Source organism: Pituophis catenifer, unplaced genomic scaffold (genome assembly GCF_029215685.1).
Source record: "Pituophis catenifer annectens isolate HBS135680 unplaced genomic scaffold, rPitCat1.0.hap2 SCAF_2, whole genome shotgun sequence".
Lineage (NCBI taxonomy): Eukaryota > Metazoa > Chordata > Lepidosauria > Squamata > Colubridae > Pituophis > Pituophis catenifer.
Genome location: NW_027256882.1, coordinates 147,650,550 through 147,676,903, shown reverse-complemented (window position 1 = coordinate 147,676,903; position 26,354 = coordinate 147,650,550). Strand labels below are relative to the sequence as shown.

General features: G+C 38.2%; 1 protein-coding gene across 2 annotated transcripts in view; it reads right to left on the bottom strand.

The window, feature by feature from the left end:
- Positions 1–26,354, bottom strand: part of PECAM1 (platelet and endothelial cell adhesion molecule 1) — a 65,081-nt gene that overhangs the window by 28,112 nt on the left and 10,615 nt on the right. For both annotated transcript variants that reach the window (XM_070937738.1, XM_070937739.1), the window contains exons 3-7: positions 25,285–25,578; positions 23,535–23,840; positions 11,785–12,054; positions 2,516–2,764; positions 600–881 (exon numbers count right to left, since the gene is read on the bottom strand). In XM_070937738.1, coding sequence (XP_070793839.1) covers positions 600–881; positions 2,516–2,764; positions 11,785–12,054; positions 23,535–23,840; positions 25,285–25,578 — 1,401 coding nt within the window. The remainder of the gene's footprint in view (positions 1–599; positions 882–2,515; positions 2,765–11,784; positions 12,055–23,534; positions 23,841–25,284; positions 25,579–26,354) is intronic.

Sequence of the window (26,354 nt, the reverse complement as noted above, 5' to 3'; positions counted from 1 at the left end):
ATCCAACATATTTTCCTCCTCCTATTTTCCCCACAACAACAACCCCTGTGAGGTAGCTTGGGCTAAGAGAAAGGGATTGGCCCAAAATCACCCAGATGGCTTTCATGCCTAAAGTGGGATACTCTGGTGCTTTCACCACTAGACTAAACTGGCTGGGAATTGGGTTTATGTGTAAAAATGAATGGAGTTGCTGTAGGTCAGGGGTGTCAAACCCACGGGCTGTGGGCTGGATGCGTCACACGCTGGCCATGCCCACCCCTGGTTCAGTGAAGCGGAAAAAAGTTGTGATACGTCATGTGACGACAACGTGTCATTGCAAGTTTGACACCCCTGCTGTAGGTAAACATGAAGCTGTGTCATCTCTAACGGAATCCATTTCCAGACAGCATGCAAAGGCAAAGAATTCCTGTCTATATTAGGATCTTTTTTTAAAAAAAAGCAAAGTAAGAATGCTAAGATTTTTGAAAGGAACCTTAGGAAATCAGTAATTTCCACAAATCAGATTTCCCAACCTAGCAGCCTCCAGATATATTCAAATTCAGACAATTCTCGCCAACCTTTCCAAAAAAAATAATAATAAAAGCATACCAAATAGTTACCTATTATTGTGACATTTAGCCCTTTGCTTTGTTGAGAAAAAGAATGGCCGTTCTTAGCATGGCAGCTGTATTGTCCAGACTCTTGGATGCTAGAGGCTTTGACCGTAAAATTTACTGATTTGTTTTCTTTTGTCTTAATCTGGCTGATGTGTGTATTCCCTCTGTAAAGGGTGTATGTGATAGGCAAAGTCCCAAACTTTGAGTAGCATTGTAAGACAAAGAACTTCTCCAGTACAGCTACATGGGAAAATGGTTGAGAAAGGACAGGCAGAGAAACTGGAGCTGGAAAGAAACAGAGTATTATTAATTAATTAACTAACTAACTAACTAACTAACTAACTAACTAACTAACTAACTAAATTTATTTGCTGCCTATTTCACACATTGGGAGATTAGTGGCAGTTGAAATAATAAAATAAGCTTAACTCTTTCATTACAAGGCAATTAGTTCCTAAAATGGGAAATGAAAGTGCCGAAAGAAAGTCAGACACAATGGTGAGAGGAAAGGCAGTCTGTACTTGTCCAGAAATACAGGTAGTCCTCAACTTGCAACAGTTCATTTAATGACCATTCAAAGTTACAACGGCACTGAAAAAAGTGACTTATGATTGTTTTTCAGAGTATACGACATTTGCAGCATCCCCGTGATCATGTGATCAAAATTCAGATGCTTGGCAACTGGTTCATACTTATGACCATTGCAGCATCCCGGCATCATGTGATCACTTTTTGTGTCCTTCTGACAAGCAAAATCAACGGGGAAGTCCAATTCACTTTAACAACCGAGTTACAAGCTGATCAACTGCAGTGATTCACTCAACAACTGTGGCAAGGAAGGTCGTAACATGGGGCAAAATTCATTCAACAAATGTCTCACTTCACAACAGACATTTTGGGCTCAATTGTGGCCGAAAAGTCGATTACTGTATTATTTATGAAGGTGGCACGTGACAAAAATTCACTACCACAGGACACAGATGAACTGATTCATTTAATGAAGCATGAGTAACTGCACATAGTTGTAAAGCTTGGGCACGTGACCATGGTGCACCGCAAACAACTGTAAATGTGGGGTAGTTGAAGAATGGGTCAAAAGAGGTCATGTGACTGCTGGGGGGGCAGCTGTTGGAGCTTCGGAACCAGGTCCTAAATAGCTTTTGAGGGTTCATCATAACTTTGAACAGTCGCTAAGCAACTGATCATAAATTGAGGATTACCTGTACCATAAAGTTGCAGAAAGGCTTGCATTCAGCATATAAATATTTCCAATTTATCAGATAAGAAAGCCTTCCTTAATCTTGGCTTTTCCAAACGCATTAGACATGCCAGCTAAAATTTCCAAGATTAGTTGTCCCGACTCTCAGCATATCAAAAGACGAGTCCTTGGTGCTCTCTGAGCTTGCTTATTTTCTTGCAGACGTTTCATTACCCAAACTAGGCAACATCATGATATTTAAACATTTAAAAATGATTAAAAGTTAGAATAAGAGATAGAAATAAGAGAAAGGGGGAATATTAGTGTATACACTTTTACATAATAAAACAAAAGCAATAACAAGAGAAAACATGAAATAATTAAATAATGATAGATGATAACTTAATATAAATGTGTATTATTATTATTAGAAATAATTGAATGTAATAACTATGATTAATTCTACTAGTTTTATTTGTATTAGAATGTATGACATCCAGATGGCACATTGTTCACGCATTGATACATATATGTAAAACAAAATAAAGAACTTAAAACAAAAAAGAAAAAGAAAAGAAAAGAAGCAAGCTCAGAGAGCACCAAGGAACCCTCATTTCAACCCTGAGCTACAAATATTCTCCTTTATTGGTATCTAGAAGAGCTCCAGGCTAGGGAAGGCAAAAGGAAAAACAGAGGGATTCACATCTTTAAATCAACCTACCATAAACGTAGATAAACACTGGGTCGCTTTCCTTGGAAATGTTGTTTATCTCTGCTCTACACATATAAACTCCACTGTCAGATACACGGAATTTAGCCCTGTAATTGCTGGAGTTTACCAATATTTTGTTGTCCTTTATGAGCGAGAAACTGATCGGCATTGAACTGTTCACTTGACACTGAATTTGTACGATGCTGTTTTCATCCCACTTTGTTTTATTAACCACTAACATCGGTTTGGAAAACAGTTCTGTAAAATAATGAGAGAACATAAATTACTGATTTGGAAAGGAAAGGGGAGCCTGAAGGTATTTGTTTATTTAGAAAATGTATACAGTTACCCATTGTAGGATATGAGAAAATTCAAAAATAAAATAGTATGTAGGTATATAGGTTAGAAATGCATATAAATGAAGATTGAATTTTGCTCAGGCAGGGGGTTGGACTGGATGACCTGCAGGGTCCCTTCCAACTCTGCTACTCTGTTAAATTTGTTAGACATGATTCTGCTTTAAGATAGTTGGAGAACATGCTGAAAGCATACCAATATGTAACAATGTTGTGTTAGAATAGATCTTCTTTTGTTTGAGGCCCGTTAGAAAGAGGCCCACTCTTTAATGCCAAGGCAATAGGGATAAGAAAGAGCCATGCTTGCAAAATATTTGATGGGTAGTTATAGGGAGGTGTTGATGAACATGTAATTAGAGAAAGAGATGATGTTCTCTCTAAACTAAGGTGACCAGATTTTAACATTGGTAAAGAGGGACATTGTGGGCGTGGCTTATTTTGTGGGCGTGGCTAGCTGGTCATGAGACTGGGTGGGCGTGGCTAGCTGGTCATGTGACCGGGTGGCCATGGCTATGTGTATAGGGTAAGGTGAACAGATTTTAACATTGGTAAGAACGACACCATTGTGGGCGTGGCTTATTGTGTGGGCGTGGCTTGGAGGCCATGTGACTGGGTGGGCGTGGCTAGCTGGTCATGTGACCGGGTGGCCATGGCTATGTGTATAGAGACTACTCAGAGGGCTGAAAAGTCATTTCTGACAGGGCCTCACACTTTTCCTCTTTGTCTCTTTACATTAAAATATTTCTAATACATTATTCTCAAATAAAAGCTATTTGATACTTTCTAGTTTGGTATTTGTTCGAGGGCCTCACACTTTTGACTGGTCCTCACACTTATGACCATCCTCACATTTATGCCCGTGCAGCATTCTTAACAACCATGTCACTCATTTCACAACTGCTTCTCTTCACCATGGTGACAAGATAGGGCAAAAACGTAAAATGTGAGGACAGTCGTAAGTTCGAGGACTGGTCAAAAGTGTGAGGACCAGTCAAAAATAACTTTTTCAGCCCTCTGAGTAGTCCATATGCATAAAAGGATACAGTAATAGAGAGGGATGAAGGAAGGGAAGGGAAATTAGAGTAGGAGTGACGGTAAGAGAGGGAGGAAGAGAGGAGGAGAAGGAGAAAGGAAGAGGAAATAGGGAGGAGAAGAAGAGGGTGGGGGGAAGAGAAAGTAAGAAGGAAAGAAAAGAGAGGTGGTAGGTTTGAGGAGAAAGATTGCTGTACAATAAAAAAGATGAAAGGGAAGAAAGCCAACCCCAAACAAATATAAAGATATTAAGATAAAGAATGAATTGTTAAACTTTAAAGAATAAAAGAGAACAAATATGAATAAATAGCAATAATTAGAAACACACATACAAACATACAATGTATTTTCTTTGAACAGAATATTTGGCTGGTTCACAAATTTAAACAGTGTTTAGTCATTTCAATTTAATTTACAATTTCTATATTTCCTTTTTGCCATATTTATTCCTCATCTATTTTTTTAAAAAAACAATATTACCCTTCATCCTCATCTCTAATCTTAATCAAATTCAATTTTTCCCTTCTATTCTATATTATACCCCTTCCCATTGTCATCTATTTTTATATCCATCCTCACATTGGTTAATTATGTAATATGAGTTGTTTAATACAAATTCAACATTTTAATATAAATCAATTAGTTATATAACTATCTTTTTTGTATATTAATCAATATGAACATGAATATTCCAATTATTTCCATGCAATCCAATTTCTTACAAATCAATTAATTATATTTACCAATAATAATAAACCAAATAATTTCCCCCATATATTCCTCCAAACCACAACTTAACCATTTCTGCTTTCAACACAGTATACAATTAATAGAATCTCAATTATTACAATTCCCTAGTTAAAAAGAGCTTTTTTTTCTTTTGTGTTTTAAAATCTTGAACTCTCCTAATTTCCCATTGTTTGCACCTACCTTTTTTGGTGAGGAAAAGGAAAATAAATCTGCTGCCTAATTTTCCAACGTTGCAAGCAAACAGCAAAGCCAACAGCCTGTTTTACTTTCAGTTTCGTTTTGAGCTTGGTTTGCACAAAGAGAAAAAAAACTGCTGAGCAATTTAGCAAGAGCAGAGCCCTGCGCAAATCAGCTGAGAGGGGGAAGCCGAGCTAATCAACGTAGGGCGGCCCTTTGAAGCCCCGCGGCAAGAGTTTAAACAGGTTTTTTCCCTCTAGCCATCAGCGGGGACTCAGGAGGCAGCCGGGACTCAGGAGGCAGAATGAAAAATCGGGACTTTTTTAAAACGCCGCGGGACGCGGGACAAATTGCTCAAAAGCGGGACTGTCCCGCCAAAAGCGGGACGTCTGGTCACCTTACTCTAAACGGCGCTTCGGATTAGCCGTGATAGGTCATTGGATGCGATGTAGGAGGGGCATGGGGGGGCGTCGGGATAGGGAACTATAAAATGTAATGCTTTTGAAACTTTGGTTGTGGCTTCCTGGCTCAAACTCCTTGTTGAGATCTGCTGGGATACCACCCTATTTTGCAAAATTGTTTTTATTATTTTCTTTTAATAAAGTCTCTTTGTTTTCATCGACCCATGCTTGTTGGTTGAATTCATTCCCAACACCATCTTAAGCAAATAACCAGTATAAAGCAGTAATCAAAGCACTTCACAAATACAGTCTCAAAAGCATGGATACTGGCCTCTGCTAACAACCTGGTTCTCATGATGGAGGGGTAACCAGGTTTTCATAAACTTCTGAAAGGCCAAGAGGGTCAGAACCATTTAGATCTGGGGCAGGGGTGGGAAATACTGTTTCTTAAAACGGGCACTGTCACAGAGACAGTGTGACTCCTAGACTCCTGCAAAATGGCTCTATATCAGTGAGGAGACCTGAAGTATATGTGCCCTGACGGGACAGGCAGAAATGACTCGGGTGAGGCAGTTCTCGCCCTGTACTATATATCAGGGGTCACCAAACTTTCGGACCTCAGGGACCACTAACTTCATGATTTTAAATCCTGCGAACCACTAATATGATCTGCCTAATGACCGGCTGGGTGGGCGTGGCTAGGTGGTCATGTGACTGAGTGGGTGTGGCTAATTCAATGTCACTCATGTTGAGGGGCACTTCGCCAGCCTCTACTCGCCCCTCCCCTACCAGCCACTCCACGCTTCCCTACCCGGGCTCCTTAGGGCCCCAACAGGAAGCAGTTGTTGGAGCTAAGCAGCCACCACAAGAAAGAGTTGGCAACTCTTCAAATTGGATCTGACTGAGAAGGAGGCTCAGTAGAAGCACCTCACTGGGGACTAAAAGCATAGGTTTTCCAAGCAGAGAGAAGACCTGCAGGAGTGCAAGGCCAGGTACCGGTGCCTGGAGGCTCAGCGAGCTGAGATGGTCAGCCAGTTCCAGGCCATGATACAGTCCCACTGGAACAAGGCCCTCCGGCTCTTTGCCACCAGCGGCGCTTCCCTCCAGCCTTCGCCCAAAGCCCCACACCAGGAGGCTGAAGCAGACCCCAAATTGGAATTTCTGTCCCCCTCTAACCCACACAAAAAGACCCTGAAGGGGGAGACTCTCTGCAGCAACACAAATATTCATTGCACATATCCAGCCCAGGGGCCATAGTTTAAGGACCCCTGATTTAGTGAAATATAAAAAATGCAAATAATTTTTCTGCGGACCACCAAAATTTTCTCGCGGACCACCAGTGGTCCACAGACCACCAGTTGGTGACCGCTGCTATATGTGACCTTAAAAATTATAGCCGGCACCTTACACCCAGTGGAGTTGCATAGACGTGATTTAGACTCCTGCATCAATACAGTCAAAGAACGTATGCGTCTGTTATTCGGAGACAGTGGCATAGCTATTGCATTATACTCCTGTAAATGTTAACTTGTTGGCTAGTGGGTGCTCAAACAACAATGTGACTTGCTTTCCACCTGCCTCCCAACAGGAATCAACCAATCAGCATGCAGGACACGCAGCTCCACACAATACATAGTTGAGATTTGGGAGGTATGCACGTCAACCTGCCTGCAACTATCTGCAACCTACATTTATTCATCAATCTCTTCATCGTGTAGATATGCGTTGACACCTACAGTGTGTCAAATCAAAGCTTGATTTGTGTTGTGGACAAATCAAGCTTGAGGTGTACTCAATACTATGCATGCCAATTGTTTCCTTGACCAGTTGAATGGTTCAAATGCTTTTCAAGACAAGGTGTTGCAGCAATTCAATCTGGAAGTGACTAAGGCATGAAAGACTACCAGCACATCCAAGAAAAGGCACAACTGGTACATAAGATGGATTTGTGCAAATGTCCTGTCCACCTAGCAGTTCAAAAGCATGCAAATGCGAGTAGATTATTAAGTACCACTTCAGTGGGACAGTGGGACAGTAGTACCATTCCATGCACCTTTGGCATATAGCCTTGCTGGCCACATGAACATGGGAAATGTCTTCGGACAACATTGGTTCCCTTGGCTAAGAAATAGAGATGAGCACTGCTCCCTAGAGTCAGACATAACTGGGCAGGGAAACCTTTATCTTTCTACCTTTAGGCATAGCTACCAACTATTCCTTGATTAGAACTCATTAGTACAGGAGGATCCCCAGATTGTACACCAACTTTGCCTGGGGGAATTACTAGCCCTTCTAGAGTTATCAATGGCACAACTCCAGCACTAGCTTCACCCCCAAATCCAGAGACACTCATGCGTGCTTGCATGAGTTGCAATCCAGTAAAGATACCTACCATTTTCAGGGACTAGATACACACTAAGGTATGTCACCAAATGTTAATTTTACAGAGTGTGAACCACCCTTTCAGAACAAACAAACAAAAAATCATTAAAATAATTAGTGGGAGCATATGCTCAAAATTCTTGAATAATGGTTCCAAACACAGATTTTTTTTTTCCTCTCTGTCAACAAACAGGGAATGTTAAGTTAATAGCACTGGAATTATCACCATCAAAGTTGACACCAGCCAGAGCACAGAACAACCCAAAGAAGTTGTGCAAGATCAGAAGACGTGGAGAGACGTGGCCCATAGAATCGCCAAGAATCGGACATGACTGAATGCATAACATCATCATCAGCATTGAAATTATAGTGAGGAGGAAATTGTATGGTGATTGTAGAGATGAAAGAGAGGAGGAAGAGGTTAACTATAATAACTTCAACGTACAAAGCCCCCTCCTTATCAGTACATAATGCATGTACTGGTCTTAGGACCCCAGGCGCAAACTGCACATTTATCTATGAAATGTGCGACCAGCCACAATTCAGTGATTCTGGGCAGCTTACAAAACCGAGCTGCCTTTTTCTGTTTTTAATAGCCAAAACAGAAGCTTTATTGCCCAACAGAAATTTGCCATTCTCAAGTTTGCAGAAATAATGGGGGAACAACAATCTATTGAAAGGAGCTATTGAGTCCATGGGTTTCCTGCTATGTAAAAGGGCCTATTTATGTCAGTATTCTCTGTGCATCACTCAAGTAGCCATGCAGCCCCCAGGCAAAGCTTCAAATCCTTGACATGGTAAAGATAGCAGGTCTCTCTATTATTGGCTTAAGTTCAGAATTTTAACAGATTTGTTTTTCGGAATCTGGAAATATAAATGTTATTACATTATAATGCATCACTGCCTTTTAACTGAGATAACTGGCACTTTTTACAAAGCATACATAATTATTGTTTAAATTTCATGCATGGGCGAAACTGGCCCCAAAGCCACCCTTTCAGCGTTTTTCTCTGGGTCTAATTTTCCCTGTCACTGTCAGGAAACTCTGGATGATTCACTTTTGCTCTAAGAACGCTAAATGCACTTGTTTGTTCACTTGCTTGCTGCCAAATGACTGGAAGGTGGCTTTCGCTTCTTCCAGGAAATTTGGATTAATGTTTATGTACTCTTCTAAAAAGACATCCACAGTACAATGGAAACATAAAAATAATAGCACATTACTGAAAAAGATATAAACTTAAATATTAAAATACGTTAAACTACAAGCATTACAATACTCATTCACTTTTTAAAGTAGAGTACAAGTAGTCCTCAACATATGACCACAAGTGAGCCCAAAATTTCCATTGTTAAGCAAGGCAGTTGTTCAGGTAGTTTTGCCCTATTTTTCAACTTTTTTGCCATGGTTGTTAAGCGAATCATGCAGTTGTTAATTGGATCCCGTAGTCATTAAGCAAATCTGGTTTCCTCCATTGACTTGGCTAATCAGTTGGGAACAGTGGTGGGTTGCTCCTGGTTCACCCCGGTTCGGGTGAACCGGTGGCAGCGGTGGCGGCAGCAGCTCTGCCCACTCGCCCAGACATCATCAAGAACGCTCTCGCCCGCACGCTACCAATAGCGAACCGGTAGGGCCGGGATTTGAAACCCATTACTGGCTGGGAAGGTTACAAATGGTGATCACATAACCCCAGGACAATTATGATAGTAGGACAATCCTACTATCATAAATACATGGCCAGTTGCCAAGAGTCCAAATTTTGATTATGTGACCGTGGGAATGCTGGTGTGACAATGATGAAGTTTGAAAACTGGTCATAAGTCACTTTTTTTGCTACCGTTGTGTGAGAAACAGACTCACCACTCAGAGATTTGACAAAGTCATTGAATGAAGCAGCAAGCAGTTTATTGAAAATACGTTCTTGCATGAGAGGGTGGCTAGCAAAGTAGGCACACCCAAAGATAGATTCCAGCAGCATTTCATTCCCTCAGCCCGAAGCGCAAGTTCCTCCTTTGTTTTCCCTATTTGACAAGGGCCATAAGGTTCACAACCATTCCAGAATGCCTCTATCACCCTCTACTTACAGTAGTTCCCCTTTTCCCTTGTTTGCTTTAGCAGGGAGTGTGTACAATTCCACCCACCAATAGCCCACAGGTCCTGCTTTCTTGGAACCTATTTGCATCAGCACAAGAAACTGAAATAAGCAGTTAGTTTCTTTACCCTTTGCTTCTCTGTAACCTCTTGTGATTAAACTATCAGCTGCCATGTTTCTATCAGCTAGCTTTTCTTTCTAAGACCGCAGACATTTCCTCTTCTTCTAACTTTTACTCACTCTTGTTATTCTAAGGCACATTATTTTTCTAAGTACATGTTCTTTAAAATGTTAAATTATGTCCGATGCAAAAACAACCCTTTGTTATTTTCCACAGTTGTAACTTCGAAGGATCCCTAAACAAATTGTAAGTTGTAAGTCCAGGACTATCTGTAGTGTAATGCTACCCTATCGTAGAAGGAAGGCCCTGTGTTTAGCTGAAGCAAATCTAAGGCAGGGGTGAAATCTAACAATTTTTGCTACCGGTTCTGTGGGCGTGGCTTAATTAGTGGGCTTGGCTTGGTGGTAAGGTGATTGGGAGGGCGTGGCTTGTTGGTCAGGTGGGTGTGGCCAAATCAATGTCACTTCTTTGCCCTTTTTTAACCTACAAAACACAACACAACGCAATTGGCTCACCCACAATGTAAAAGCAGCTGTGCTAGACCCAAAATGGCCCCTGCAACAACCAGGAACCTCACACAGCCACAAAAAGCCCAAAAAACCAACTTTCACACTTTACACACACAAAATTCCACATACAGCTTTGTGAGATTTTGTGTGTTTGTGTAGTTAGAGTGAAACACTACAGAAACACACTAAATCTCAGAAAGCTGCACAAATATTATTTTATTTTAATTTATTTTTATTTTTATATAAAAGCAGCTAAATTTAAAACTTCCTAAACTTTAAATGGCTAGGTCTAAAAAAAGAACAACTAAAAAAACCCCCCAATTAACTATTTTTTTAAAGCTCCCAAAGGGGAAAAAAACTTACCCAATAGAACAGGGGTCTCCAACCTTGGCAACTTTAAGACTTGTAGACTTCAACTCCCAGAATTCCTCAGCCAGCTTTGCTTTGCTGGCTGAGGAATTCTGGGAGTTGAAGTCCACAATTCCCCGCCTGCTTGATTGCAGGCAGGGAGATTCAGTTCCTTGCTGATGCAATGGATTGCAGGGATTACAGGAAGGCATTGCGACCAGCAGCTAAGGTAAGCAAGCTGAGGGGGGGAGGGGGAGGGATTTTTGCTACCAATTAGCAGGCAACTCAGCTGGGGTCGTCAGAGCTTGGATCGTCAGAGCCATTTAAAAGGGAAAAAAAATTCTTTTACATGGCTCTGGCGATCCAAGCTGAGTTGCCTGATTAGCAGGCAACTCAGCTGGGATCATCAGAGCTTGGCTCATCAGAGCCATTTTAAAGAAAAAAAAGGCTCTGATGATCACGCTCAGCTGGGCATGGGGGGTGGAGGCAGGGATTTTTGCTACCGGTTCTCCGAACTGCCCGCCACCATCGCTACCTACTCGCCCGAGCCGGTCCGAACCGGGAGCATTTCACCCCTGGTCTAAGGTATGCACTACATTAATATTTGCCCACAGACTCCATGAGATGGCTCAAAAGCATCCTGAATGCTATTTCTGAGTTTGAAAAGTGCTCCTGATAAATGTTATTGTCTACTGTGCCCTTCCCAAGTTTTCAGGTAGATTCATGGTAGGTTGAAGGACTCAACTTCCTTATTCTTAGGCAAGGCAACATTGTCTTCATATTCTACAGCTTCCCTAAAAACCAAGCAACATCTTCTGTGTTTATTTCCAGAACTGTGGTATATGAATGCCCAATCCTGCTGCACTTAAAACTTGAGGAAAGGGAAGTCAGGTGTGTTTAGATACTTCCTTATTTTCTGCTAGGTTCACCTGATACAGCTCCACAAGGTGTGAAGGACATCATAGGACATCATAGGACATCATGAGGCCGCTCTGACTAGAACTCAGCCATACGATAAATTCATATCTTGAAAAAGTAGATTCCATAATTTGTGAAAACATAGACTAAGATCAGGCTGTGAATTATTAAAGCAAGATGGAGAAATCTCTTACCAGCCACCACAAGTTCTTTTTTGTCGATTTTAGATACACTTCCATGCTCTACTTTGCAAATATAATTGCCATTGTCTTCCATCTTGACTACCTTGCAATATGTTAGGGTCTCTCTGCCCTTCGTGCTATTCAGAATTGTTTTATTTTTCTGCAAGATAATTTCAGTTTGATCCTGGCGAAGTAGGACAGTTGAACATGTTATGCAGATCTTATCCCCTTCGGTAATATTCTGTGGTGGGTCGATGGCTATTTTGGGAACAGAAAATGGTTCTGCAAAAAAAAAAAAAAAAGAAGAAGAAGAAGCAAATCTATCATAATTTTAAAAAACACAAAATAACAGCATATGGAAAGGTTCTAGAGAGGTGACTACGTTACTCCGCTAAAGCAAAAACATGAGTCTGAACCTTGTGGGCTGCATAAGAATAAATAAAAATGAGATCCAGACAGATGTGAGGAAAGAAGAAATATTTATTCCTAAAAGAAAAACAGTTTGCATTTAAGTGCAAGCTGCAGAGAAATGGGGTACAGCAGCAGATTTTTTAAATAGGGGGAGCTTGTCTGGGTGTCATGTGCTAATTCTAGGATGACACTTGAGGGGCGTGTGTACTAGGTATATTTATTCTTGTGAATATGGAGCTCCTCTGGGAGACCCAATTTAATTAACTCTATTGTGTTTGCAGACCTTATCCTTTGATATGTGGATTAGGTCTAGGTAACTTTTTTTTTTTTTATTATTTGATTTATATGCCGCCCTTCTCCGGAGACTCAGGGCAGCTTACAGTGCGTTAAGCAATAGCCTTCATACTTTTGTATATTTATACAAAGTCAGCTTATTGCCCCCACAAACTGGGTCCTCAATTTACCTACCTTAGAAAGGATGGAAGGCTGAGTCAACCTTGAGCCTGGCGAGATTCGATCTTACTTTAATTGCAGACAGCTGGTGTTAAATTGCAGTGCTTCTGTCTGTTGAGCTATCCAGGCTCTATTTGAGGAAGTTTGCTAATTTTAGTTGATTAACTTAATTTCAGTTTGACTCTTAATTATCTAGTGGAGACGCTGATTCTCACCCTCCCCTTTGCTGCTCTTTTAGTGGAATTGAAGAGCAACATAGTAGCTCCCTGGAATAGTAGTCACTCCCATAACTTAGGAATCACTAGAAAAACAAGGAAAAGGTGAAACAATTGGGGGGGGTTCGGTTCTGCCCATTGGTCAACTTGAGGGCAAACCCATGAGCTCATGGGATGCTTTCAAGCCTCACATCAGTAACAAAAAAGAGAGCAATTGTGCAATGGTTGAAAACAGTTGTTGGAATGAAAACTGTGGTTATGTGCAATGTCCTTTATTTTCCCTGGGTTAAAAATGGTGACGTTCTTATCTTAGCATGTATTAATCAGCTGATCCGTGCGAAAAACATCAACTGCAGAAGGATACAAAGATGCATATATAGTATTACTTTCTCAGGGCAAAACAGTAGACATCTGACAAAGTTGTACAAATGTAGTGGTAACTCTTTTAAGATGTCACAAGACTAATGGTTATTTTATTTTCTGTAATGATCTTTGAGGACTCAGATACTTTGACATTTAGTTCTGTTCAAAATGCTTCTATGAACAGTGAAAGAATTTGACAAAAACCTTTAATTGATTTTAAAATATACGACTGTCAGCATCAGGGATAGTGTAGAACCAGTGATTTCGGCAGTTCTTGTATTTTGAATCATGAGTCAGCTAAAATGCTTGGAATATCTCTGACATTTTGAAAACCGCCTTGTTGATTCAAAGATCCATCTGTCATAGCAATTATTTATCAATATGTTAGGATATTGAATTTAGTAGGTGGAACAGTAAAGTGTACAATAGACCAGAACCAGGGGTGAAATCCAGCAGGTTCTGACAGATTCTAGAGAACCGGTAGCGAAATTTTGAGCAGTTCGGAGAACCGGTAGCAGAAATTTTGAGTAGTTTGGAGAACCAGCAAATACCACCTCTGGCTAGCCCCTGAGTGGGGCGGGAATGGAGATTTTGCAGTATCCTTCCCCTGACATGCCCACCAAGCCATGCCCACAGAACCAATAGTAAAAAAATTTGGATTTCACCACTGGCCAGAACACACAGTTGTAATTAATTAGAGAGTGCTGACTCATGCATGAGGCAATCTACGCTATGATTGGTTGCTGTAAGTATAAAGGGGGAGTTTCCCTTTTCCCCCTTTTTCTTCTGTGTGCTCTGTATACTGTTTAATTTACCCCGTGATGTTTCTGTGTTCCTGACCTTTTAGGAATATTTCATTGATTTTAGGAGTATTTCATTTATTTAACTTTTAGAAACATTTAAGGATATTTCATTGATTTGACGTTTAGGAATATTTCATCAATTTAACTTTCGAGTTGGCTCCTAAAAGCCAAGTTAACATGACATATGAGATGTAGAAAGAAGTATTACTAAGTGATTCCTTAAAGTGTAAAAAAAATGTAGGAGAGAATATATTTAGGCTGGTTGGGCTTACCATGAGAATGTATTTATCTGGGATTTGACCGGAAGTGTCGCAGCGAGACAGTCGGGGAATTAGAGGGCTCTGATGAGGTCCGCGAAAACCTGGACTGACGAACTGCTGCCGAGTGGTCTTTGGACCAGAACCATCCTGTAGGGACGGGGAAGAAGGAGAGGCACCTCGGAAGACCAAGAGGAACAGGCAAGTTCCTTGAAGGTCAGAGGAATCTCTCTCTGATTCGGCGGTGGGGGTGGCAGCCATTGCGGCTGTCAAGAAGCTGGGGCAACCGGACTAAGTATTGAGCAGGAGTGGTGAATACAACAGAGTTTTTGAAGCCGGGTGAGTGACAGGCAACCTACAGGTGAAATAACAAAATATATATATATATATATTTAAACCTGAAGCCCCCAGCCTAAAAATAGCAACTAACTGACATGGGGGGAGAAAAAGAGGCAGCAAGCGGAATTTAAAGGGACAAAAAGCCAAAAAGAAAATTGACTTTTGAATAAAATTATCTGGAAAATTTTAAGAATTAGAAGAAGTAACCCCAAAATTGACTAAAGGATTGGAAAGAAAATAAATAGATCCTTTCCTTTTGAAGGCTAAGAAAAATAAAAGACAATTGGATATTAAGCCCTGCAATAGAAGTGCTGTATCCTAAAGAAAAAATAAAGGAGGAAAAAAAAAAGGGAGGGGGAAGTATTGTTTAATTTGGACTGGACTATAAAATTGATTTGGTATTTTCAAAGTTGAAAAGAAGAAAAAAGAAGCTAGATTGTGAACGAGGACTGATACAAAATGGGCACTTTGTTAAACAATTAAGAGAATTGTGGATTGTAGAGAGACATCTTCAGGAGAAAAAAGAGCATTGCAATTTGGAATCTTTGTTTTGGAAAATTTTGAACTACATCAGTGATAATAATTGTGAGAACTTTTGGGGAAGATTGCTTTGTCTGGAAGCGGCTTGACTTTAGAAAAAAAGGAAAACAACGGAACTTTTAAAACTGGAACAATATAAACACAGAAAGAACAAAATGGCGCAGGAAATTAGAGAAATGATGGAAATAATGTACTTGTCATGGAAAGCAGAAATAAGAGGAATAATTACAATGTTACATGGAGAATCGAAACCTGAGGATCCAAAAATTGAGATAGAGCACGCTCAAGGTAACAAGGAAACAAAGACAGAGAAGCAAGACACAGAGATTGAATATAAAAAAAAAGATAAAGACAATGAGATTAATTTTGGAAAAATAATTGAATATGTAAATAATAATAATAAAAAGGTTTTTAGAGATTACATTGGGATTAACAATGGAAAAAATAGAAAGGGCAGAAAGAGACAAAGAAGGAATGAAGGGTGGCATAGAAAGAATATTAAAAATTTAAATGATTACACTGGGATTAACAGTGAAAAGAAAAAAAAGAGAGGAAAAGGATGGAAAACAACAGGAAATGCAGGGCAAAACAGAAGAGTCCAGATTTGTGAAATACAGAATGATTACACTGGAATAAACAGTGGGATAAATAGTGAGGATATAAGAAAAGGAGAAAAGAGATCGGAAACAAGGAGAAACTTAGGGCAAAAAAGGAGAGTTCAAGATTTTAAAACACAAAAGAAAAAAAGGAGAAAGAAAAAGGCAAAAATAAAAATGGGAAGGGAGTAAAAGAAATGAAAGAGAAAGATGTTATATATATTTAGAATTGAAATATGAAAAGTAGTAACAGCTAGAACATTGTTAAATTTAATTAGGGAAATTGTAATGATTGAAATATTTTTTTTTTTATTGTAAAAGTTTTACCATTACATTTTCACCCCATTTTCACCCCCCTAACCCACCCCAACCTCCCAAACCCCCCCTCCCTAGCCCCCCCTAACCCTCCCCTCCCCCCCGGACTTCCATAGAATGTACCCCATCATTATCCCCTTTATATAAAAAAAAACCTTGAGCTCTAAACCCCCCCCCAACCCCCATATCATTTTTCATCTTCAGATAGTTCAAATATTTCTATCTTAATATAATATAATATAATACTATCTTAATATAATACTACTTTCAGTGAAAAGCTATTTGATACTTCCTAGTTTGATATTTGTTCTGCACATAATCTATCCACTTTTTCCATTCACATTCATAAGTCTCTTGCGAGCGGTCTTTTAAATATGCTGAAATCTTCGCCATCTCAGCAAAACTGGCCATCTTCAAAGTCCATTCTTGAACAGTAGGCAAAGCTTCATTTTTCCAATATTTACCTATCAACAATCTCGCTGCTGTAATCATATACAAAATCAAATTTGTTTCATCCACTGTAAAACCCTTAACTATACCCAAAAGAAACAATTGTGGAGAAAATTGAATTTTTTTCTTCAAAACATTCTGCATGACCCACCAAATTTTTATCCAAAAAGCCTTAACTTTCTTACAGGTCCACCAAATATGATAATATGTAGCATCTGTACAATCACACCTCCAACATTTTGGCTGAACATTAGGGTACATACACGACAATTTCTTAGGATCTAAATGCCATCTATAAAACATTTTGTAAAAATTTTCCCATGATTGAAATATTTTTAATTGTATATTGTGATGAAAGTAAAAATGATTAAGTTGTGATTTGGAGGATTATATAGGCAAAACTATCTGGTTTATTGGGAGAGTTTAATGAGTAACATAAGGGGGGGAAATTATTTGGTTTATTATTATTGGTAAATATAACTAATTGACTTGTAAGAAATTGGATTGCATGAAAATAATTGGAAGATTTATGTTCATACTGATTAATATACTCAAAAAAAGATATATAATTAACTGATTTATACTAAAATGTTGGATTTATATTAAACAATTGTAATGTTTAGTTTAGTTTAGTTTTAGTTTATTGCGATTTATATGCCACCCTATCTCCAATGGACTCAGGGCGGCTCACAACAGTAAAATACACAATAACATTAATACAATATAAAATTAAAAAGTCCGAATTAACAATTTAAAATCAATTTAAAAACTATTAAAAAATGTTACATAACTAACCAATGTGAGGATAGATATAAAAATAGATGGCAATGGGAAGGGGTATAATATAGATAGAAGAGAAAAATTGAATTTGATTATGATTAAGATTAGAGGTGAGAAGGAAGGGTAATATTGGTTTTTTTAAAAAAAAAATAGATAAGGAATACATATGGCAAAAAGGAAATATAGAAATTGTAAACTTAATTGAAATGACTAAACATAGTTTAACTTTATGAACTGGCCAAATACTCTGTTCAAAGAAAATACATTGTATGTTTGTATGTGTGTTTGTCCAAAAAAAATTAAAAAAAACTTTTATATAAAAAAAAAAGAGAATGTGTTTATCTGGGATAATGGGAATCTACAACTCAGTTTGCAGCACTTTTTAAACAAAATCAAAAAGCATAATTTTACTTATTAGTTTTGTTGCAATATTTTCAGGATCAGACTCAATAAAGATAATAGAAGTTATAGGTTTAAATATAATTCTCTTTAATCATAATAGGCATTCTATATTCGCTGAATATTCAAGATAGAAGCAAGGAAAATGGGGAGGATGGCTCCTTTTATATACAAGGGGCGGAGCCAGGAATGGGAGTGGTAAAATATGAATACATTAAAGCTCAAGTAATAAGTTAACCCCTGATGTTCCATATATACATTATTTACACATTAGAGAATAAGGCATTTACATCTGACAAATCCCCCTCTAAATGCCGGTTCGTTATACAACACCAGTTACATTCAGATTCAGGACAATATAATACATATAATTTAGAAGTTAAATATTTGTGTTGTTTAGAAGGTAAGGGTTTTGTTAATATGTCAGCTAATTGTTCAGAAGTATCACAATGTATTGCTTTGATGAATCCGTCTTGAGATAGTTGTCTCACGTGCTTAAATTTTATATCAATATGCCTGGACCTTTGTCCAATTGCATCGGATCTAGAAATTTCAATGGCCGCTTTATTATCTTCATGCATAATAAATGGTAAAGTAGGTTTCTTCCAAACATCTGTGATCAAATCATTGAACCATACAAGGTTATTTGCAGCTTTAGACAAGCAAACATATTCTGCTTCTGTGGTAGAGGTGGCTACCAGTTCTTGTTTACCAGTATACCAGTAAACTGGACAATCGTTCAATAGAAAAACATAACCAGAGGTACTCTTCCTGCATGATGTATCACCAGCCCAATCTGCATCAGCATAACAAGTAATTTTTGGTTCTTTGTCATTATTGGGTTCCAATATTAAACAAAAATCTAATGTACTTTTCAGATATCTTAAAATTCTTTTGACAGCTTCCCAATGATACAAGGTTGGTTTGCTAACATATCTTGACAATAAATTGAGAGGTAATGCTATATCTGGCCTAGTCCAATTAGATATATAAAGGAGTGAACCTATAACTGATCTGTAAAATGTGTTGTCTTTAAACTCAGGGGAAGATTCATCATTGTTTCTAAGAAAATCAGTTTGCATAGGTGTGTCACATGTTTTGGCATTATTTAAGTTACATTTGTTTAGGAGTTCAATGATTTTATCTTTTTGAGTAAGTTTGAATCCCCTTTTTGTTTTGTTAATTTGTACACCAAGGTATTTATTCACTTTACCTAGTGATTTCAATGAGAAGTGTTCGTTTAACTTATTTACAAAGATTTCCCTGCTCTCTTTATGCTTTCCAATATATAAAATATCATCCACATAAATTAATACAAATTCAATATGATCATTACTTTTTTTTTTTACAAAGAAACAGTTATCAGCAGTGGTGGCGTTGAAATCCATGGTCTTTAGTACTTTTACCAAACAATCGTACCATCTTTTGCCAGATTGCTTCAATCCGTACAGACTCTTATTTAGTAACCAAATTTCGTTCTTATTAGTGTATTGACTGTGTGGTGCTCTTACATATATTTCCTTATCTAATTTTGCATGTAAGTATGCAGTCTGTATGTCATATTGAAACACGTCTAGATTGAGTGCAGATGCTACTACAAGAGCTGTTTTGACACTCTCTGTTCTCACTGTGGGTGAATATGTGTCAGTATAGTCTTCTGGATATTTTTGTGCATAACCTTGTGCAACTAGTCTGGCCTTGTATAAGGTATTACCTCCTTCTAAATTCTTAATTTTATAAATCCACCTGGTACCTATAATTGTTTTATCCTTAGGTGCGATCGCAGGTGTGAATACATTTAATCCTTGTAAACTTTTCATTTCTTTTTCCATAGCTAGTTCCCATTTTTCTCTTTCTTCACGGGGAAGTTTCAATACTTCCTCATATGTATTAGGTGTTATTTGTTCTCCATCCATATGCATAATATAATCTTTGTATTTATTTGGTATTTGGTTTCTATTATTTCTAATATTTCTTTCAGGTTTGCTATGGTTGTCATGCAAATATCTGGCTTCCTTTTTTGTTAATGTGTCTGTCTTTATTTTATGCTGACTATTTGTCCAAGTTTTGGTTTTGTTCTTACTTTTGTTAATATTTTGATTTTCTGTTGTTCCTTCCTCGCAAGATATATTATCTTTGCTTTTATTAGGAAAAATTTCATTAAGGTGCAACTTAGACCAATTGGCCTGCTCATGAAACACAGCTGTTCTGGATACTATAAATTTGTTATTATTATCGATGAATCTGTACCCTTTGGTTCCAGTTTCGTATCCCATGAATCTTAATCTCCTGGATACGTTTTCTCCCTTTCTCCTCAATTGTTTAGGTATGTGCACGTCTGCAGTAACTCCAAATATGTGCATGTGTGCTAATTTAGGTTTTCTATTGTACATCACCTCATATGGTGTCTTATTCACAATACTGGACCATGTTCTATTTTGAGTGTAATTTGAATAATGTAAGGCTTCTGACCAAAATTGTTTGCCTAAACCAGCATCCTCTAATGTGCATCTAATCATGGTTTGTAGTGTGGAGTTCTTTCTCTCTGCAATCCCATTTTGAAAGGCAGAAAATGGATTGGACGTGAAATGTAGCATCCCTCTATCCTTTAACCATTGGGAGAATTCTTTAGACATGAATTCACATCCCCTATCTGTCATAATTTGTTTTATTCTGATATTATGTTGTGTTTCTATGCGTTTGTAGAATTCCTTAAATTTCTGAAAAGTTTCATCCTTGTGCTTTAATGTGTAAACAAAACCATAGCGACTGTAATCATCCACTATTGTTAGGAAGTAACGTTTTCTATAGGTAATTGATGGAGTTAATGGACCAACTAAGTCCATATGTACCAAATCAAAAATATTGTTAGTTGATCTGTTAGATTTTTTTGGTCTAGGACTGGTTTTTAGTTTGGTGGATTTACATACTGAGCATTCTAAATAATTTTCACAATTTTTTATTTTTACACCTTCTGCGTGTTCAGTCATTTTTTGTACTACAGGAAAGCTAGCATGTCCTAACTTCCTATGTAAGATATGAGCACACTCATCATGAATTGGTTTACCTATTTTTGGTTTCTTCTCATTGTGTGTATTTTTGTTATCATGAGTTAATTTACATTCATCATTGTCACTGTTACTGACATTTTCATCATCTGCTTCAATACAATCTTCCATATTTGAATCAATGTTATGTAACCATCTTTCTTTGATTATCAGATAGGGTAGACCCCCTTTTATCATCACAGTGCCTACATTTGTTTTGTTCTTTTCTATAGTTGCTTTCCCCTTTGAGAAAACTATATTGATGTCAGATTCTCTGCTTAGTTTTATAGCACTTAGTATGTTGTGAGGTATTTCTGGGATTAATAATACCCCCTCTATTTTCCCTAAACCAGGCAAGGTCACATTTCCTCTGCCTAATACTTGAACCTTTTCTTGATTAGCTACCTTTATCACAAACTTATCTTCTGTAAATGAAGATAATATACTTTTGTTATTAGTGGTGTGATTTGTTGCACCAGAATCAATAAGCCAATTATTGTTCTCATCTTGTTGTGTTTTGGTGCTGTCTTGTTTATTTAGCCCATTTAGTGACCCAGATTTTCTCTCTTTTGAATTTTCTCTACCCCCTCTACTTTCTCTGTAGTTTGGTGGACTTCTATATTTGTGTCTATCTGTGGAAGATTGTCTGTAATTGTATTTGCTCCTATATTCTGGCCTATGTCTCTCCCTTGAGACTTTGGGACAGTCTCTTCTACTGTGTTCCCTGGATCCACAATTGTGGCATCTAAAGGCTTCATTATATTTATCTTGAAAGACTACTTTCCTAAAAGATTTGTGTTCTGTTTGGTTACTGGAACGATTTTTTCTTGAATTGTCTTCTGCTATCAATTTGTTAGATAGACTTTCTATTGATAAATATCCCAAATTAATGGTATCTAAGTGTGACATAAAGCTATCCCATGATGGATCAAGTGAATTGATAATAACACTTTTCATAGTTTGATCTGAAATCACTTCCCCCCTCAATTGCAGCTCAGCTCTTATTTTGTTTAGACTTATCAAATGTTCACTTATAGAAACCCCTGGTTTCACTCTAGAAGAAAAGAAATCCTTAGACATTCTTGTGGTTGTGGCTACGCTATCGCTGTGAAATAGATTAAACATGCATTGAATTATTTCTGATACAGTTAGGTTTGGTTTGATGCTATGATACATTGCAGGAGACACGCTAGAAATTATTATGAAAAATGCTCTATGATGTAAACAGTCTATTTTTAAAGTCCAAGGTCTTCTTGGAGGACTAGTTATAAAGAATAGTAAATTTTCTTTCATAAAAATAACCTGAAGCTGTTGGTACCACTCTTGTAAATTAATGCCATCAACTCTAAGTTTTGGGAAGTCACTGGGTAAGTTCCCCACATTATTTTGTCCATTACTTACAACCTGAGGCAGTCCGTGGTCTCTCAAGTGCAGGAAATTACAGAACGGCATTGGGATGCTTGTAACGAGTCTGCGCGGTTCTCTGGCTAATTCAAGTCTTTCGGGGCCGTCTACGTAGTTTTGCACATGCGCGTTGCTCATTTCTTCTTTGGCGCCGTTGTGGAAGGTTCTCTCCATTTCAGCTCTCTCGATCCGCTCCTCTTCAGATGAGTCGGTCTCTGGCTCGGTTTTTGGGGCTTTGGTGATGGCGGCGGTTCTTCTCTTTCTCTTGTGTGTGCTGGCACTCGATTCTGTCTGCGGTGTAGGGCGGAATCGGCATGGCTCTCTGGGCTCGGGTGTCGTCGTTTTCGAAGTCAGGATGGGAGCGTGCAGGTCTTGAGTTGTCGGTTTGATTTCTTGCTTCTTCGTCGATGTCTTGGAGATTTTCAATCTTGGCCCAAAAGCAGCAAAAAGCGTTTTCATTGCTGACTTTACTTGAGACTTTGTTAAATCGTCTTCACTTTCTGATTTTGGTTCATCTGAAGAGTTTGAGACTTCTTTTTCACTTTCTTCGTCTGATAGTGTTTTTCGCGCCAGAAATTTTGAACTGAGCGTTTTGATTGGCTCTGCTTCACTCTCTTTTGAAGTTCGTTGAAACCAAGATGGCTGCCGTTCAAAATTTCGCGCGGGGTCACATCTTTTCTTTTTTACAACTATTTTCTCAGTAGTCATTTCACTCACAGTTTTTTGATCTTTGGGTTTTTCTTTAATGACGCTTTTCTCTCTCGCTGCTCCGCTGTTCCTCAGCATCTCCTGGAGGTCCGCGATGAGGCTTTCATCATTCTTTTGGCTTTTTAGTATTTTTAATATTTCTGACCTGAGTTCGTTATTTTCTATCTCGATTTCTTCCTGGTCGTTATTTTCACTCATCAGTTCTTCTTCTTCAGTGGTGTATTCTTCGGATTCTCTCGAAATCGCATTAGTGGATTCGTTGATCATCTCTTGATCAGTTTCTATTTCTTTGCTGTAGGCCCTGGTGTTGGGCCTATCTTTCTTGGACATTTTTAATTACTTATTGAGTCAATTAACCATCCTCTGCTACCAGCTTGTTGCAATATTTTCAGGATCAGACTCAATAAAGATAATAGAAGTTATAGGTTTAAATATAATTCTCTTTAATCATAATAGGCATTCTATATTCGCTGAATATTCAAGATAGAAGCAAGGAAAATGGGGAGGATGGCTCCTTTTATATACAAGGGGCGGAGCCAGGAATGGGAGTGGTAAAATATGAATACATTAAAGCTCAAGTAATAAGTTAACCCCTGATGTTCCATATATACATTATTTACACATTAGAGAATAAGGCATTTACATCTGACAAGTTTTGAAAGTAAAAGGCTAACTAACTTACCAGTAACTGTGACAATGGTTCGGTTACTGCGCTTGGAGGTTTGAGGTCCTTCCATTGAATTCATCTGGACAGCACATTCAAAATATAAAATATTGTCTCCGGCATCGATGGGAAATTCTAACTCAACAAAATTTTCATGTTGCGATGCTCGTTTCCTCTCATGTACAACTCCATTTGCAGACTGTGCAGTTTTATAAAATGTGAAATACAAAGGTGGCTTTTCTTCTGGCACTTCACAGCGTAAAAGTACATTTTCACCTTCCATCACTGCAGTTCTCTGGACACTCAATATCGGCTTCATTATGCCTTCAAAATAAAGAAGCATTCATGAATTAAAAGATATATTTGCAAGTGACAAGCTGGAAGTCATTTAAATAGCCTGATTTTGGGATACATGAAAAATCTTGAGCTCAAGCTGTTTTTTCAAGCTCTGAAAAAAGGAAGCCTAGGATCTTGCATCTTTTCTTCCTAAGGATCTTCTTCTAAAGTTCTTCTTTTTTTTCTTGAAGTTATTATAACAAGTTAAAAGTTATGACAAGTTGTAACAAACCGGAGAACCATGTTGGTTAAGGTACAGGGCTAGATATCAAGGAACCGTGAGTTCTAGTGCCACGTTGGACATGGAAAGCCAGCTGGATGACTTTGGGACAGTCAGTCAGCCCAACTAGCCTCACAGGCAGGGGTGAAATCCAGCAGTTTCTGACAGGTTCTGGAGAACCGGTAGCAGAAATTTTGAATAATTCGGAGAACTGGCAAATGCCACCTCTGGCTGGCTGCAGAGTGGGGTGGGAATGGAATTTTGCAATATCCTTCCCCCAGGAGTGGGGAGGGAATGGGAATTTTGCAGCATCCTTCCCCTGGAGTGGAATGGGAATGGAGATTTTGTGGTATCCTTCCCCTGCCACACCCAGCAAGCCATGCTCACCAAGCCACACCCACAGAACCGGTAGTAAAAAAGTTTGAATTTCACCACTGCTCACAGGCTTCTTGTTGTGAGGAAAATAGGAGGAGGAAGGAGCATTAGGTATGCGTTATTTATAAAAATAATAAAGGCAGGAGAAAAAAAAATAGCCCAAAGACTGACGGAGAGATATTTTTGATAAAGTGAAAAAAGTGCCACTTTCTTTGGGAAAAGGATCACTAAAGAAAGCCATTTTATATATCATGGTTTTTTAATGGATTAGAGCCAAATGCCATTGAAGTGTTGCAAAACCTCTTTGGATTTCTTCCTTGTAATGCAGACTTGGAAAATGCTGTTTTGTTGCTTTGGAGATTTGTAACACTAAATGGTAGAATAAAAGGATTTTCAAAAAACAACTGAATAAAAATCTGCAGTCCAGATAGAATTTTACACAAGAGAAGCTACATTCACAGAAAAATACCAGGAAGATGTGTCTATGAAAAACATGGGACACAAGTGAAAAGGCTGGGTGCTTTCCAGGAAAAAGTCTAAAATATGTTAAGTAAAGAAAATGAAAAATAACACAAAAAGATTTTCTGCAATAAGTAGAAAGAAAAGAAAAGAGAAAGAGAAAGAGAGAAAGAAAGAAAGAGGAAGGAAGGAAGGGAGAAAGGAGGAAAGAAAAAAGACAAAGAAAGAAAGAAAGAAAAGAAAAGTAAAGAAAGGAGGAAAAGTTAGAAAAAAGCACTGTGGTAAAAATACAATGAAAATTTGTGTTTAATCTTTCCTATCTATAAAGAACAATTTTAATATCTGAGTTGTTCCTTCAAAATATAAAGAGACACCTACCTTCAACTTTAACCAGCAAAGGATCACTGGATTTTTTTTTCTCCTCAACATTTAATGAACATTCATAGTCTCCTGAAGAAGAAAATCTAGCCTGTGAGATTGTATACTGGGCGCTATCTTGTTCAACTGTGTTAGTGGACAGAAGCTCACCATCCTTGAAAAATGAAAATGTGTAATTCAGTCGGAAATGTTCATTCTTGCTAATGTCCACAGAACAGTTGAGGATGAGTGATTCTCCATTGCGCACTTCATTTTGTGGAAAAGCCTGGAGTGAAACTTTATTGATAGTGAACACTGGAAAAGAAGAGAAATGTTCATGATATTAGTTTCAGGAATCATCCATAATCTGTCCCCATCCCCCGAAACAATTACATTGGATCCATACATCCAATGCATTTGAATAGGATGTTAGCCTCTAAAGAAATCTGATTGGATTTCTTATGAATTTTTTGATTAATCAAATCAAGAATAGGCTTGATTTGATTAATAAAAAATTTACATGATTGTATGCTTTGATTTGCATTTATTTGATATGTTCTTAAACTGAGTAAAGATGATAGACTTGAAGTCCAAAGCATACTAGATTGCAAAAGACTGTACTAGGTCGTTGTGTAAGGTATTAGTCATCTTTTCACTTGATGTTTCTAAATATCCAGCCTTATTTTTTCCACAGAAGGATTGTTGCAGCTGATGGAACAACTTCCTTGAGACAGTGGTGGGATTCAGCCAGTTCGCACCACTTCGGGAGAACCGGTTGTTAACTTTTTGAGCAGTTTGGCAAACTGGTTGTTGGAAGAAATCATTAGGGCAGAGAACCGGTTGTTAAATTACTTGAATCCCACCACTGCCTTGAGAGCAAAACTGAAGGGTTAACAAGCAATCCAAGGGGGCTGTCTCTCAACAATGAGGAATGACAGTGAACCAAGTGTAAATTAAATAGGAGGTTGGTGTGGTATGGAAATTGATGGATGCAATACTTTTTGACTGATATATTCTATTGTATTTGAATTTGCTAACTAGAGATCCATCATAAGCTTTTCTCCTCATCCTATTCCTTTCCTCTTCTGCTG